This window comes from Lagenorhynchus albirostris, chromosome 6, assembly GCF_949774975.1.
Source record: "Lagenorhynchus albirostris chromosome 6, mLagAlb1.1, whole genome shotgun sequence".
In the NCBI taxonomy this organism is placed as follows: domain Eukaryota; kingdom Metazoa; phylum Chordata; class Mammalia; order Artiodactyla; family Delphinidae; genus Lagenorhynchus; species Lagenorhynchus albirostris.
Genome location: NC_083100.1, coordinates 57,725,768 through 57,743,891, shown reverse-complemented (window position 1 = coordinate 57,743,891; position 18,124 = coordinate 57,725,768). Strand labels below are relative to the sequence as shown.

The following is an 18,124-nucleotide window of genomic DNA, read 5'->3' as shown; positions in this document are numbered from 1 at the left end:
ACAGTTCTGAATGTCTTACAAGTATCTTTTTTTTTTTTTTGCTTGAATGTCTTACAGGTATCTTAAAGCAAGGTTCACTTTATGTTCCAAAGAACCTAACAACGTGGCTTTCTCCATTGAGGGCAATCATTAAACATTTGCAAATGAATGCGTTTTGGTAGAGGTCTTAGATTTTAAAACAGCAGTCAGCATAATTAACAGATAGTTATGTGCTAAGAATTTTTTATCCTAACAGTATCCTCTGCTTAGATTCTGGTTTGAACACAAATATCCAAATCAAACAGCAACTACATATAGAATAAATAACATTATGCTTTATACAAAACATGTGAAAACGGCACCGAGATTGATTCTAAGTGAAAAGAAACAGCTAAAAGGATCCTAAAAAACATTTAGGATCATATGAATAGTAAGAGGAGAAATGCGGCGAATATGAATTTACAAAGTCTCATGGAGAATTTACAGATCAAATTTACCTGAATGCTATTTATAAAGGAATTGTTGATCATATAATGGTATTATTTATATACACGGGTAAAATACACTGAAATTGACACTTGATACAGGTGAGTTTAACCTTGGCTATCATCTGAGAAAACTTATTTATCTCTAATAAGAAACTTAAAAAGACAGTGTCAAAAGGCAGTCACCAGGAACACATATATTGTAAAACGCATTCTTTCTTCAACAAACACATAAAGTAGCTATTACAAGCTAACATTTTTGCAGAATCTCTTTGAACTGCTTTCCCAGACAAATTAAGAATTTTATTCTAAAAATAAGCTTCGTAGAAAAATTATAATGATACTGCTAGTGATAACACATTGAATTCATACAATTTCTTTCTTCCAGGCAATTGAGAGCACAACTCCAATGCAAAATGTTATTGATGTGTAGTGTTTTGTTAAACAAGAAGACTTTGAGCATACAGCTGAATAAACAATGGGAAAGGCAGTCAAGAAAGGTAGGATAGGCCAACCATCTCTCTTAAAAGGTTAAAAAGGATGGGTAACCTGACAGGTAGGAGGGAGGTGAAATAGTTGCTTCCATAATAAATTAATTTAAGCTCTGCTATCTGAGAAATCTGTGTTTCCAAGGCTTGAACACTCTTACCAGAATTAACTTCCTAAGAAATCAGTCATTCTACATTTAATACATGCATTCATATCTATGATATAGATTATTATTCCTATTTAAAATAGATTAAATAGGCACTAAGTTATAAAGCCATCAGGCCAATAGCCCATTTTACTACTTCTTTAACTAGCTGAATTATTTTATTCAACATCAGGAAGTTACTAATTAAACACACACACATACACACTCCCACTCTCACACCTTCACTGAAACTTTAGGTTAAATAAAATGATTATCTCCTTTGTAAAACAGCTTATAATGTATTAACATTCTACCAAAGAAAGAATTTTCAATAAGAGTATCACCAAAAGCAAAGATACTATCAATAAAATATGAGTTTCAATGTTAAATGAATCTTTCACTAAATTATCTCAACTTTGTCTCTTTTACTGAATTCAATGGAACACCATGTTAAAACAAATGAAATGAACAGGACTCTTTGTGAAATACCTAATAGTGACTGAGCGAGCATATGAAAAAAATTGTAATATAAAGAGTCAAACGTTAAAATCCTCTGCATTGAATTCTATAAGTCTCTATCTCTGAAATGACATTATCAACAAAATGTATTAAAAATTTTAAAAACCTATTTGAAAATTTAAGTCCATTAAGTTTTTTAAAGGTGAAATTCAAATTTGGAATAATGTTATCACCTACTAGTGACAAAAAATAATTTGTAATACCACCAATAAATTGGTGTTTCTAAAATCAATTCTTATTAGAACTTCTGATTTCCTAGGAAATACTATTTGAATCTAGAGAGAGATTATACCATTTCTGTTCTAAGCAAGATTTAACAAATGGATGATGCTGACCTTAGCCGGATTATCATTTTGGCCAGTAACAGTTACAAGGTATTATTATAACATAGAGATTAGACTATTTTAAGTATCTTAGGGAACAAATATAAGCCAAAAAATAGTTAATAATACCTAGCATTGGAGTGTTCATGATGAGAACGGTGCTTAGATAAATTACTAGTGAAAATAAATTGTTTTAGCTTTTAAAAACAATATGCAAAATGTATGAAGAACCTTAAAAATGTGTATACATTTTCACCCAATAATTTGATTTCTAAAAATGTATTTTGAGGAATTAATTAGAGATGCATATAAAGGGTAATACAGAAGAATACTCATCACAATGTTGTGATTTTTTAAGGCCATAATAATTCATTTTTAGGTCATAAAAGAGGAATGGGTAAATAGATTATGGGACACATTCTGGCAACAGAATACTACACAGGAACTCAAATCCATGTTTTCAATTAACACACAAAATGCCCATAATACATATAGTGTCATCTGCATACAAATAGAATACAAAACTATATGTGCAGTATGATCCCAATTTTGTTTGAATAAATAAAAGGGGGGAAGGATATAGGAAATACACCAAATGTTAACAGAAGTCCTCTCTGGATTTTATTTTCTCCTTTTGTCAACATTTTCAGTGATGCTTTTGTAATTATGAGGAAATAAAAACCTTTAATGTTAATTGAAAAAAAAACATATACAAAGACCTGTATTCAAATATACCTTGAAGCCTGAACATTCTATTTAGGGATGTTTCGCTATAAATGTTAACACAAGAGCAGGCTTGGGTTCAAACTTATCTTCAATATTTTCAGGCTCTGTGACTGAGAGACATTCAGTAGTATATTTAAGTTCAACTGCTCACTTATAAAATGAGGCCAGTAGCACCTATTTTATAGGGCTTTTGCAGGATTAAGTGACATATCCCACATAAGCTTCTTAGCACAGTGACTGGCTAAGTTAAAAAATGTTACTACTGTTATAACTGTTTTTATTACTATGACAACTATTATATGAAACTTTAATTCCTCAAATCCTTTTTGAAACAAGCTGGAGCACAAATAAATAGACATGGTATATATACACTTGATAAATATCTGAAAGCTCTATTCTGTGGTTCATAAGCAACTTTTTTGTGTTTCTCAGGTAGAGCTTTTTGTTGTTATTGTTTTGAATAAACTTTTTATTTTGGAAAACCTTTAAGTTTACAGAAAAGTTGTAATAATAGTACAGAGAGTTCTCACACACTCATTACTCAGTTTGTTTCCCCAATGTTCTCATCTTACATTACTGTGGTACGTTTATCAAAACTAAGAAACCAACATTGATATATTACTATTAACTAAACTCAAGACTTTGGTAATTTCAGTATTACCCAGCTTAACCAGACTCAGACTCCAAATGACTTTTTGTTAGGTTACCAAATTTAAAATCATCTCTGAAAACTATGACAAGGACCGCCAGCTGTCCCTCAATATGTATTACCCTTTTTCCTTCAATAAAAGAACTTCTGAATTTTAGGTGAGCACTTGGCTGCCCAGGACAAAGACCACATTTTCTAGTTTTCTTTGCAGTTAGGTGGGCATATGATTGGGCTGGGACCAAAAGAATGAGTGAAAATTATATGCATTACTTCCAGTTAATGCTCCTAAAATGATGGGTGTATACATGCTGTGTTTTGCTTCCCCTTCTCCCTCTCTTATTGCTGGAATATGGACTTGAGTGAGGAGCTGGAACAGCCATCATGGAGCTAAAAATGGAAGTAGCATGTTGAGGGTTATAGAATCAGCCAGCCCTGGGACTCCTACTTCCCAGTTATTACATAAAGAACAAACTGCTCAATCTATTAAGGTTGAGTCTTTGTTTCAGCCAGCATCCTAAGTAATACAAGTCTCTTTAAAACAATGTGCCATAGCTTCTAAAGGTGATTTCTTTTGTGTAATGGAATGAAAAGAAATGTAGTTTTTTATGGTGACCATATCGAAGAACTGTTTGTATGTCTAAGTTTTGATATGCTTCCTTTTCTCTATTCAAACCTTCCACACCTCTTCCCGCCTTTTCACTTTCAGTTACTATGGATAAATTGTCTATGGTCCTTTCTAAGGCCAGTTCCTTCACTTGAACACCGGATCCCATCCTCTCTTAAGGACCCCATTCCTGCAATAGTCCCTCTCTCTGCAGTGTCAAATATGCTGTGATAGTCCCACCTTAAAATTCAAAACAAACAAAAAAACTCCATCTTCAATTCTCCTCCAGCAGTTATTTTACTGTTCCCTTTAAGCTAAATTCCAAGAAAAAGGTATCGTATGATGTCTCCACTTCTGGTTCTCCACATTTACTTGTCAGGCTAACTCCAATCTCACTGTTGTCACTGCTGCTTCACTGAAGCTACTCTTAGCAAGGTGTCTAATAATCCCCATTTTTCTAAATCCGATAATAAATACTGAATTCTCACCTTACCCTACCAACTATATGACTACATTGTTCCCCCACACTTTGAAATACTTTTTCTTCATTGTCTGCTTGCTTCTCAGTCTCCTCTGCTACATCCTCCCCCTCTTTCTGACTTCTGAACACTGGAGTGCCTTAAAGCTTAGCTCTCACCCTTCCTCTCTATCTATACTATTTAAATACAGAAGTAAAACTAAAGAAATATGGGGATTATAGATTATCAGACAAAATGTATTACAAACCCTGACAATGGAAAAATTATTATCAGACATCAAGGGAGAGGAAAGAAGTAGGAAAAATGAATGTTAACTCCTTTCATAACAGGGAGTCTAAAAAACAATTCTAACTTCTTAATGTTTTTCATATTTTTAAAAAATATTAGGTCTTTTAAACAATCTCTGATGCACATACATACATATGTTCTTACATTCAGCAATAGGTTTCTTTTTCTTCTGTTGCATTTTAGTAAATTAAAAAGAAATAGTGTAATAAACCCCTTTGCACATTCACCCAGCTTTAGCAATTATCAACCTATGATCCATCTCATTTCATCTCTACTCACCATTCACCCAATGGATTTTTTTGAGGCCATCCCCAGAAATTATTTTACCTGTTAAGTATTTCAGTATTTGTCTGTGCTAGATTGTAAAATATGGCCACAAATTCCTTCCATTATGATATGTACCCTCCTTCCTTTGCAATGTGGTAAGGCTGGTTCTCCCATCCGGAGGAGGGTATCTATTTCCCCACCCCTTGAGTCTGGGCTGGTCTGGTGACTTGCACTGATCAACAGAATGCTGCAGAAGTGATGACCTGTCACTTCGAAACTGAAGCTTCAAGAAGCTTTATAGCTTTTGCTTCTATTCTCCTGGAATACTACTGTCCAGAGACTGACAGGTAACAAAATATATTGAACATATATCTAATAACCTTGGGCATATGTCTTTTCATAGTTTTGACAGTGCACCTTTGGGATAGAGTCCCAGAAGTAGGATTGTTGGGTCAAAGGGTAAATGCATGTGTAATTTTGCTAGATATTGTCAAACTCCCTCTAGGGGGTGTGCCATCTTGCACTTTTACCAGCAATGAATAAGAGTGCAAGAGTACTTTTAATATCACTGAAGTAAAATGGTTGCTGCTTTGCCAAAAGTATAAGCATTCTTATGGTAGAAAATGTCAAAATAAGCATAGATTGATTTATAGGCAGGATCATTAGATGGAAATGTTGCTGATATATATTATGAGGAAGAACAATGGGTGACTTTGGGGCCTGATAAAGTGCTGGAACACCCTTGTTATGTTCATAGAAGACCTTAGCCCTACGAAGGGTCTCTTCTTGGCTGGCTAAGAGGTAGTCTACCTCTCAGTCTCTTGGCCATTTGTGCCATGGACACGGACTGGGCATGTGCAAGGCAGTCTGCTGCGAGAACTTAAACAATGAATATTAAAAAGTTCCCAGACTTTCTGGATCTGGTGTTGAGGTGAATAAACTCTTACTTTACCCCGGGGATGTACTGTGTAATGTTCCATTTGCCTCACCCCATCAGCTAAGGAAGCAAACCATTAATAGTGTCTAGAAACAGTCTGGATATGCTTGAACAGATTGTGTAATTTTTCTCAGCAATTTTAAAATATCTTCTTGACCTAAAGACTATCTCATTTCCATTTGCCTTTTTCTCCTAATTTTACTGAGTCATTCTTTCACTGGTTCTATCTCCCAGATAGGGAGAAACGACAGCCTGGCCTTGGGAGTTGGGGTGGAGGCAGAAGATGGAAGGGATAGTTTTGGCGCAGAGGCACCAAAAACGGGGAAGGTTGGATGGTACTAATTCGACTTCTTGGATTCATCCTGAAGTCAAATCCCCCCTGATCTTTTGTTGGCTTCATTTGGAAGCTCTCTTAAGTGAATTTAAATGTAATTCTTTTTATTTAAAATGGCATGTATGTTACTAAAGACTCAATCACAAAATAACAATTCCAACTATTTTAAGCAGAAAAGGATAGGACAAGGAATTAGGGACTAGTTTGAGACTGAGTTTCCACGAATGATTCCTAGAACAACACAGCAAAACTGGTCATGGTCCAAAGGCTGGCTCTAGAAACATATTGTATTAGCTGTAATCCAGGGATTAAAGATTCATACTGTGTCTGTCCAATCCATTCCAGCAAAATGGAGGACTTGAGTAATACCACCTTTCCATTCAACTTGGTCCCAAATCCAAGGAGTAAATGTAATTTACCAGAATGAGTAAATCTGGTTGGTGGAACCTAAAATCATACCCAGAATTCTAGCTGAAAAGGATTTTAGAAATTGCAATTTTTAGCTTTCCTGAATTTATAGAAAAATGTATACAAAATATGTCTCCAAAATATATGTCAAATCAGTCTATTTCTCTATTTGTCCATTATTCACCTAGTCAAAGCCACCACTATCTCTCTGACTGCTGCCAGTCTCTACTTTCACTATTAGCTCAGCAATGGCTTTTCCTTGCTCTCTGAATAAAATCCAAATACCTTATCACAGTCAACAAAAGCCCTACAGGTTATGGACTCTTTTTATTCCCCTACCTTTCTGACATCATCTCCTACCCTTATCCTCATTAATCACTATATGCTCCAGCTGCAACAGTCATCTTTCTGTTTTTAAACACACCAAATCCATTTCTTCCCTACAAGACTTTATATTTGCTGTTCCTTCAGTCTGGAAAACTCTTCCCCCAGGTATGTGCAGGGTTTGCTCCCACATCTTTATTCAAATGTCACCTTATTACAGAGGCATTCCCTGACCAACCTATCTAAAATATCACCAACCCTGGTAACTCCTACCTTTACCCTGCTCAACATCATGGACACCATGTAAATTAAAATCTTTAGATACCACTATACCCTCACCAGAATGATTAAAATTAAAAGACTATCCAAAACAATCCTGAAAAAAAACTAAATTGGAGAACTTACTCTACCTGACTGGAAGGCTTACTGTAAAGCTAAAGCAATCAAGACAGTATGGTACTGGCATAAAAGTTGACAGACTGATGAAAGGAACAGAATAGAAAGCTAAGAAATAGATCCACACTTACACAAATCATTTGATTTTCAATAAAGGGGATGAAGCAATTTAATGGAGAAAGGAAAATCTTTTCAACAAACGACACTGGAATATCTGAGAAACCATATGGAAAAAAAAGCGAGCTTCAATTCCTACCTCACGCTATACACAAAAATTAATTCAAGATACAAAAGAGACCGAAACGAAAAACCAAGCTTTCAGAGGAAAGCAATGGAGAATATCTTTGTGACTTAAGGTTAAACAAAAGTTTCTTAGATAAGTCACAAAAACCAACAACCAAAGAAGAGAAAAAATTAATACATTAGACTTCATTAAAATTAGAAACATCTGTTCATCAAAAGATACTATTATGAAAATCAAGTTGGAAACCACAGACCTGGAGAAATATTTGATGACAGACTGGTACCTAGGATATTTAAAGAGCTCATACAACTCAATAATTAAAAGACAGGCAACCTAATTTTTAAAAACAAGTAGAAGATTTGAAAAGATATTTCACAAAAAATAAAGTATACGAATAGCCAAAAAAGTGCTCATTTTTTCATCAGTCAACAAAGAAATGCAAAGTAACACTTTATATATCAGTATACACACAATGAAAATGGCTAAAATTAAAAGATTGACACCAAATGTTGGCAAAGATATGATACAACAGGACCTCTCATAGACTGTTGGTGGAAATGCAAAGTGACACCTCTGTTTTAGAAAGCAGTTTGGCAATTTCCTATTATATATTACATATGATCCCACCACTACTCTCCTAGGTACTCACCCAAGAGAAAAGAAAGCATGCATTCATTCAAAGACTTATACATAAATATTCACAACAGCTTTATCTGTAACAACTAAAAACTGGAAATAAGACAAATGTCCATAAACAAGTGAATAAATAAACTAATGGTGAAATAAGGAAATACTGCTCCTCAATGAAAAGGAATTAACTACTAATCACATAGCATGCAGAAATTGTAAATTAATTATGTGGAAGGAAAGAATCCAGTCAAAAGTACATACTGTATGATTCCACTTATATAAAATTCTGGAAAATACAAACTAACCTATAGTGACAGAAGGCAGATCAATGGTTGACAGGGATGGGAGGGAGGTATAACAAATAAGCATGAGGAAACTTTTGGGGATGATGAATATGTTCACTATCTTAATTGTGGTGATGGTTTTATGGATACATACATATGTTAAAATGTATCAAACTGTACACTATGAGTATGTGCAGTTTATTGTATATAAATTATACCTCCATTTAAAATATCAGCTAAAGAAAACAATGAGAACCAAAGAAACACTTTAATACTTATTTATGATTTAGAGTTTGTATATTTAAGTACTCTGTAATTTTACTACACATTAAATTTATTCTTTCATTCCTTAGTGTCTATAGCTATTTTAAGATTATTATAACAGTAACAGATTAATAATTTAACGGCCTATTAAAAAACACTGAAATATTATTTTCTGTAACACTAAAATATTATTTTCTAAAAATGCTTCCACACATGCTCTATATTAAAGATGTTATACTTAAGAACATTAATATATTATTAGTGATATGCTCAGAGGTAAACATTAGTTTTTTTCATAAGAGTTCAGCAAGTAAACTAATTTTCATAAAAGATAATGTATATCTGATTTCCAATTAGGCAGTTCACAATGATTTTCAACCAATAATGGTCAAATGAATATACTTTTAAATCTTGGATTTTCTCCAGGTTTTCCATCTTTCCCTTACAAGACTTAATTTTTTTTTTTCCATATTAGATTGTATTCTTTAAAACTCAGATGTGCTATTGAGGAAAATTAATTTCTTCCCCAAATTTTTCTGGGTTATTTTCATTCTAACTCCAAAATTGTACAAAACATTGTAAAAGAATCCTTTTAATGACAACATATATTGTCATAAGTGTTTTACTAAATATGAATATACAAAACAATTTATATATTACCTGGCCACATCCAGGGGCAGTACATAGAAAGGGTTTGTCATCACTCATATTCCACAGGTCCTTGTATTGCCTATAATAAAACATTAAGAAATGGCTAAATGTTTCACAGTATAGATTTTTAAATAAAGAACAACTTAAAATGTAATATTATTTGATTTTCACTAAGCTTATCACCTTCTATCTGAATGTGAAGTAAAACACTTTTACTGACATTTTAACCCCACCTTCCATTTTCTTATTACAAACAGAAACATGTAACATGCAGATTTTACACTACAGAAAAAAATATTAGGAACCCTGATCTATCAGTCTAAATCTTTCCTGTTCAGTAGCATAAGTGCAGAGAAATGAAATAATGAGAAGATAACCACTTTAAACCCCAATGAAATAATGGACTAGGTAACTATCATCAGTGTCTGATAAAACAATCAGGAACAAAGGTGATGGGAACTTTATAATGGCTGGGTCAGGGTGACAGCATCTGAACTCACAGGTCAGTCTTAAATTAACATCACTAAAAGTGAGACAAACATTATGTGCCCCCGATATGATGCTAGAAAGCACACAAAGGATTCTTGGGGGAAAAAAGTCAAGCCTGAATCTAATCAAGCCTCTCTAGATCCAACTACAGGAAATACAGGAGATAGAAAAACATGTCGAAAGGGGAGACAGCAGAAGCAAGAAGAACTACAATTCTGCAGCCTGTGGATCGAAAACCACATTCACAGAGACAAACAAAATGAAAAGGCAGAGGACTATGTACCAGATGAAGGAACAAGATAAAAACCCAGAAAAACAATTAAATGAAGTGGAGATAGGCAACCTCCCAGAAAAAGACATCAGAATAATGATAGTGAAGATGATCCAGGACCTCGGAAAAAGAATGGAGGCAAAGATGAAGAAGGTGTAAGAAATATTGAAGAAAGACCTAGAAGAATTAAAGAACAAACACCTAGAAGAACTAAAGAACAAACAAACAGAGATGAACAATACAATAACTGAAATAAAAACTACACTAGGAATGAGAGGAAGATGGCGGAAGAGTAAGACGCGGAGATCACCTTCCTCCCCACAGATACACCAGAAATACATCTACACATGGAACAACTCCTACAGAACACCTACTGAAGGCTGGCAGAAGACCTCAGACCTCCCAAAAGGCAAGAAACTCCCCACGTACCTGGGTAGGGCAAAAGAAAAAACAAAGACAAAAGAATAGGGACGGCACCTGCACCAGTGGGAGGGAGCTGTGAAGGAGAAAAAGTTTCCACACACTAGGAAGCCCCTTCGCGGGCGGAGACTGCGGGAGGCGGAGGGGGGAGCTTCGAAGCCGCGGAGGACTGCACAGCAACGGGTGCGGAGGGCAAAGCGGGGAGATTCCCGCACAGAGAATCCGTGCGGACCGGCACTCACCAGCCCGAGAGGCTTGTCTGCTCACCCGCCGGGGCGGGCGGGGCTTCGAGCTGAGGCTCTGAGGCTCGGGTTTCGGTTTCGGACGGAGCGCAGGGAGAGGACTGGGGTTGGCAGCTTGAACATAGCCTGAAGGGGTTAGTGCACCACGGCTAGCCGGGAGGGAGTCCGGGGAAAAGTCTGCACCTGCCGAAGAGGCAAGAGACTTTTTCTTCCCTCTTCGTTTCCTGGTGCGTGAGGAGAGGGGTTTAAGAACGCTGCTTAAAGGAACTCCAGAGACAGGCGCGAGCCGCGGCTAAAAGCGCGGACCCCAGAGACGGGCGCGAGCCACGGCTAAAAGCGCGGACCCCAGAGACGGGCGGGAGACGCTAAGGCTGCTGCTGCCGCCACCAAGGGGCCTGTGTGCGAGCACAGGTCACACTCCACACCCCTCTTCCACGGAGCCTGTGCAGCCCGCCACTGCCAGGTTCCCGGGATCCAGGGACAACTTCCCCGGGAGAACGCACGGCGGGCCTCAGGTTGGTGCAAAGTCACGCCGGCCTTTGCCGCCGCAGGCCCGCCCCGCACTCCGTGCCCCTCCCTCCCCCCCGGCCTGAGTGAGCCAGAGCCCCCGAATCAGCGGCTCCTTTAACCCCGTCCTGTCTGAGCAAAAAACAGACGCCCTCCAGCGACCTACACGCAGAGGCAGGGCCAAATCCAAAGCTGAGCCCCGGTGAGCTGTGAGAACAAAGAAGAGAAAGGGAAATCTCTCCCAGCAGCCTCAGAAGCAGCGGATTAAAGCTCCACAATCAACTTGATATACCCTGTATCTGTGGAATACCTGAATAGACAACCAATCATCCCAAATTAAGGAAGTAGACTCTAGGAGCAAGATCTATGATTTTTTTTCCCTTTTCCTCTTTTTGTGAATGTGTATGTGTATGCTTCTGTGTGAGATCTTGTCTGTATAGTCTTGCTTCCACCATTTGTCCTAGGGTTCTATCCGTCCATGGTTTTTTAAAAAAATTTTTTCTTATTAATTTTAATAACGTTATTATACTTTACCTTCGTTCTTTCTTTCTTTCCTTCCTTCCTTCCCTCCTTTAGACAACGAATCATGCCAAATTGAGGAGGTGGTCTCTGAGAGCAAGATTTATGATTTTTCCCCCTTTACCTCTTTTAGTGAGGGTGTATGTGTATGCTTCTGTGTAAGATTTTGTCTGTATAGCTTTGCTTCCAACATTTGTTCTAAGGTTCTATCCGTCCCTTTTTTTTTTCTAAATAAGAATTTTTTAATTCCATAACTTTATTATACTTTATTTTTACTGTATCTTCTTTCTTTCTGTCTTTTTTCCTTCTTTCCCTCCTTCCTTCCTTCCTCCCTCCCTCCTTTCTTTCCTTCTTGCCTTTCCTTCTTTCCCTCCTTCCTTCCTTCCTCCCTCCCTCCTTTCTTTCCTTCTTGCCTTTCCTTCTTTGCTTCTTTATTTCTTCCTTCCTCCCTTGCTTCCTTCCTTCCCTCCTTTCCTTCTTTCTTTCCTCATACTTCTACTAATTCTCTCTACTTTTTCTCCCTTTTATTCTGAGCCATGTGGATGAAAGGCTCTTGGTGCTCCAGCCAGGAGTCAGGGCTCTGCCTCTGAGATAGGAGAGCCAACTTCAGGACACTGGTCCACAAGAGACCTCCCAGCTCCACATAATATCAAACGGCGAAAATCTCCCAGAGACCTCCATCTTAACACCAGCACCCAGCTTCACTCAACGACCAGCAAGCCACAGTGCTGGAAAACCTATGCCAAACAACTAGCAAAACAGGAACACAACCCCACCCATTAGCAGAGAGGCTGCCTAAAATCATAATAAGGCCACAGACACCCCAAAACACACCACCAGACGTGAACCTGCCCACTAGAGAGACAAGATCCAGCCTCATCCACCACAACCCAGGCACCAGTCCCCTCCACCAGGAAGCCTACACAACCCACTGAACCAACCTTAGCCACTGGAGACAGACATCAAAAACAGCGGGAACTACGAACCTGCAGTCTGCAAAGAGACCCCAAACACAGTAAGATAAGCAAAATGAGAAGACAGAAAAACACACAGCAGATAAAGGAGCAAGATAAAAATGCACCAGACCTAACAAATGAAGAGGAAATAGGCAGTCTACCTGAAAAGGAAATCAGAACAATGATAGTAAGGATGATCCAAAATCTTGGAAACAGAATGGACAAAATGCAAGAAACAGTTAACAAGGACCTAGAAGAAATAAAGATGAAACAAGCAACGATGAACAACACAATAAATGAAATTAAAAGTACTCTAGATGGGATCAATAGCAGAATAACTGAGGCAGAAGTACGGATAAGTGACCTGGAAGATAAAATAGTGGAAATAACTACCACAGAGCAGAATAAAGAAAAAAGAATGAAAAGAATTAAGGACAGTCTAAGAGACCTCTGGACAACATTAAACACACCAACATTCAAATTATAGGGGTCTCAGAAGAAGAAGAGAAAAAGAAAGGGACAGAGAAAATATTTGAAGAGATTATAGTTGAAAACTTCCCTAATGTGGGAAAGGAAATAGTTAATCAAGTCCAGGAAGCACAGAGAGTCCCATACAGGATAAATACAAGGAGAAATACGCCAAGACACATATTAATCAAACTGTCAAAAATTAAATACAAAGAAAGCATATTAAAAGCAGCAAGGGAAAAACAACAAATAACACATAAGGGAATCCCCATAAGGTTAACAGCTGATCTCTCAGCAGAAACCCTACAAGCCAGAAGGGAGTGGCAGGACATACTGAGAGTGATGAAGGAGAAAAACCTGCAGCCAAGACTACTCTACCCAGCAAGGATCTCATTCAGATTTGATGGAGAAATTAAAACCTTTACAGACAAGCAAAAGCTGAGAGAGTTCAGCTCTCTCAAACCAGCTTTACAACAAATGCTAAAGGAACTTCTCTAGACAAGAAACACAAGAGAAGGAAAAGACCTACAATAACGAACGCAAAACAATTTAGAAAATGGGAATAGGAACATACATATCGATAATTACCTTAAATGTAAATGGACTAAATGCTCCCACCAAAAGACACAGATTGGCTGAATGGATACAAAAATAAGACCCTTATATATGCTGTCTACAAGAGACCCACTTCAGACCTAGAGACACATACAGACTGAAAGTAAGGGGATGGAAAAAGATATTCCATGCAAATGGAAACCAAAAGAAAGCTGGAGTAGCAATTCTCATATCAGACAAAATAGACTTTAAAATAAGGACTATTAAAAGAGACAAAGAAGGACACTACATAATGATCAAGGGATCGATCCAAGAAGAAGATATAACAACTGTAAATATTTATGCACCCAACATAGGATCACCTCAATACATAAGGCAAATACTAACAGCCATAAAAGGGGAACTCGACAGTAACACATTCATAGTAGGGGACTTAAACACCCCACTTTCACCCATGGACAGATCATCCAAAATGAAAATAAATAAGGAAACACAAGCTTTAAATGATACATTAAACAACATGGACTTATTTATAGGACATTCCATCCAAAAACAACAGAATACACATTTTTCTCAAGTGCTCATGGAACATTCTCCAGGATAGATCGTATCTTGGGTCACAAATCAAGCCTTGGTAAATTTAAGAAAATTGAAATTGTATCAAGTATCTTTTCTGACCACAACGCCATGAGACTAGATATCAATTACAGGCAAAGATCTGTAAAAAATACAAACACATGGAGGCTAAACAATACACTACTTAATAATGAAGTGATCACTGAAGAAATCAAAGAGGAAATCAAAAAATACCTAGAAACAAATGACAATGGAGACACAATGACCCAAAACCTATGGGATGTAGCAAAAGCAGTTCTAAGGGGGAAGTTTATAGCAATACAAGCCCACCTTAAGAAGCAGGAAACATCTCGAATAAACAACCTAACCTTGCACCTCAAGCAATTAGAGAAAGAAGAAGAAAAAAACCCCAAAGCTAGCAGAAGGAAAGAAATCATAAAAATCAGATCAGAAATAAATGAAAAAGAAATGAAGGAAACAATAGCAAAGATCAATAAAACTAAAAGCTGGTTCTTTGAGAAGATAAACAAAATAGATAAACCACTAGCCAGACTCATCAAGAAAAAAGGGAGAAGACTCAAATCAATAGAATTAGAAAAGAAAAAGGAGAAGTAAAAACTGTCACAGCAGAAATACAAAAGTTCATGAGAGATTACTACAAGCAACTCTATGCCAATAAAATGGACAATCTGGATGAAATGGACAAATTCTTAGAAATGCACAACCTGCCAAGACTGAATCAGGAAGAAACAGAAAATATGAACAGACCAATCACAAGCACTGAAATTGAAACTGTGATTAAAAATCTTCCAACAAACAAAAGCCCAGGACCAGATGGCTTCACAGGCGAATTCTATGAAACATTTAGAGAAGAGCTAACACCTATCCTTCTCAAACTCTTCCAAAATATAGCAGAGGGAGGAACACTCCCAAATTCCTTCTACGAGGCGACCATCACCTTGATACCAAAACCAGACAAGGATGTCACAAAGAAAGAAAACTACAGGCCAATATCACTGATGAACATAGATGCAAAAATTCTCAACAAAATACTAGCAAACGGAATCCAACAGCACATTAAAAGGATCATACACCATGATCAAGTGGGGTTTATCCCAGGAATGCAAGGATTCTTCAGTATATGCAAATCAATCAACATGATACACCATATTAACAAATTGAAGAATAAAAACCATATGATCATCTCAATAGATGCAGAGAGAGCTTTTGACAAAATTCAACACCCATTTATGATAAAAACCCTGCAGAAAGTAGGCATAGAGGGAACTTTCCTCAACATAATAAAGGCCATATATGACAAGCCCACAGCAAACATCATCCTCAATGGTGAAAAATTGAAAGCATTTCCACTAAGATCAGGAACAAGACAAGGTTGCCCACTCTCACCACTCTTATTCAACATAGTTTTGGAAGTTTTAGCCACAGCAATCAGAGAAGAAAAGGAAATAAAAGGAAATCAAATCGGAAAAGAAGAAGTAAAGCTGTCACTGTTTGCAGATGACATGATCCTATACATAGAGAATCCTAAAGATGCTACCAGAAAACTACTAGAGCTAATCAATGAATTTGGTAAAGTGGCAGGATACAAAATTAATGCACAGAAATCTCTGGCATTCCTATATACTAATGATGAAAAATCTGAAAGTGAAATCAAGAAAACACTCCCATTTACCATTGCAACAAAAAGAATAAAATATCTAGGAATAAACGTACCTAAGGAGACAAAAGACCTGTATGCAGAAAATTATAAGACACTGATGAAAGAAATTAAAGATGATACAAATAGATGGAGAGATATACCATGTTCTTGGATTGAAAGAATCAACATTGTGAAAATGACTCTACTACCCAAAGCAATCTATAGATTCAATGCAATCCCTATCAAACTACCACTGGCATTTTTCACAGAACTAGAACAAAAAATTTTGCAATTTGTATGGAAACACAAAAGACCCCGAATAGCCAAAGCAATCTTGAGAACGAAAAAAGGAGCTGGAGGAATCAGGCTCCCTGACTTCAGACTATACTACAAAGCTACAGTCATCAAGACAGTATGGTACTGGCACAAAAACAGAAAGATAGATCAATGCAACAGGATAGAAAGCCCAGAGATAAACCCACGCACATATGGACACCTTATCTTTGATAAAGGTGGCAGGAATGTACAGTGGAGAAAGGACAGCCTCTTCAATAAGTGGTGCTGGGAAAACTGGACAGGTACATGTAAAAGGATGAGATTAGATCACTCCCTAACACCATACACAAAAATAAGCTCAAAATGGATTAAAGACCTAAATGTAAGGCCAGAAACTATCAAACTCTTAGAGGAAAACATAGGCAGAACACTCTATGACATAAATCACAGCAAGATCCTTTCTGACCCACCTCCTAGAGTAATGGAAATAAAAACAAAAATAAACAAATGGGACCTAATGAAACTTCAAAGCTTTTGCACAGCAAAGGAAACCATAAACAAGACCAAAAGACAACACTCAGAATGGGAGAAAATATTTGCAAATGAAGCAACTGACAAAGGATTAATCTCCAAAATTTACAAGCAGCTCATGCAGCTCAATAACAAAAAAACAAACAACCCAATCCACAAATGGGCAGAAGACCTAAACAGACATTTCTCCAAAGAAGATATACAGACTGCCAACAAACACATGAAAGAATGCTCAACATCATTAATCATTAGAGAAATGCAAATCAAAACTACAATGAGATATCATCTCACACCAGTCAGAATGGCCATCATCAAAAAAATCTAGAAACAGTAAATGCTGGAGAGGGTGTGGAGAAAAGGGAACACTCTTGCACTGCTGGTGGGAATGTGAATTGGTTCAGCCACTATGGAGAACAGTATGGAGGTTCCTTAAAAAAACTACAAATAGAACTACCATATGACCCAGCAATCCCACTACTGGGCATATACCCTGAGAAAACCAAAATTCAAAAAGAGTCATGTACCAAAGTGTTCATTGCAGCTCTATTTACAATAGCTCGGAGATGGAAACAACCTAAGTGCCCGTCATCGGATGAATGGATAAAGAAGATGTGGCACATATATACAATGGAATATTACTCAGCCATAAAAAGAAACGAAATTGAGCTATTTGTAATGAGGTGGATAGACCTAGAGTATGTCATACAGAGTGAAGTAAGTCAGAAAGAAAAAGACAAATACCATATGCTAACACATTTATATGGAATTTAAGGAAAAAAAATGTCATGAAGAACCTAGGGGTAAGGCAGGAATAAAGACGCAGACCTACTAGAGAACGGACTTGAGGTTATGGGGAGGGGGAAGGGTGAGCTGTGACAGGGCGAGAGAGAGTCATGGACATATATACACTAACAAACGTAGTAAGGTAGATAGCTAGTGGGAAGCAGCCGCATGGCACAGGGATATTGGCTCGGTGCTTTGTGACAGCCTGGAGGGGTGGGATAGGGAGGGTGGGAGGGAGGGAGACGCAAGAGGGAAGAAATATGGGAACATATGTATATGTATAACTGATTCACTTTGGTATAAAGCAGAAACTAACACACCATTGTAAAGCAATTATACCCCAATAAAGATGTTTAAAAAAAAAAAAAACTATACTAGAAGGAATCAATAGCAGAATAACTGAGGCAGAAGAACGGATAAGTGACCTGGAAGACAGAATGGTGGAA

The 18,124-nt window shown here is 37.2% G+C and overlaps 1 protein-coding gene across 9 annotated transcripts in view; it reads right to left on the bottom strand.

The window, feature by feature from the left end:
* The window catches only part of ATF2 (activating transcription factor 2), an 87,381-nt gene that overhangs the window by 45,402 nt on the left and 23,855 nt on the right, over nucleotides 1-18,124 (bottom strand). For all 9 annotated transcript variants that reach the window (XR_009541152.1, XR_009541153.1, XM_060152602.1 and 6 more), the window contains one exon: nucleotides 9,435-9,504. Coding sequence is in view for 7 of the 9 variants with exons in the window: in XM_060152602.1 (XP_060008585.1) it covers nucleotides 9,435-9,504 (70 nt within the window). In the remaining 2 variants the exon portion in view is untranslated. The remainder of the gene's footprint in view (nucleotides 1-9,434; nucleotides 9,505-18,124) is intronic.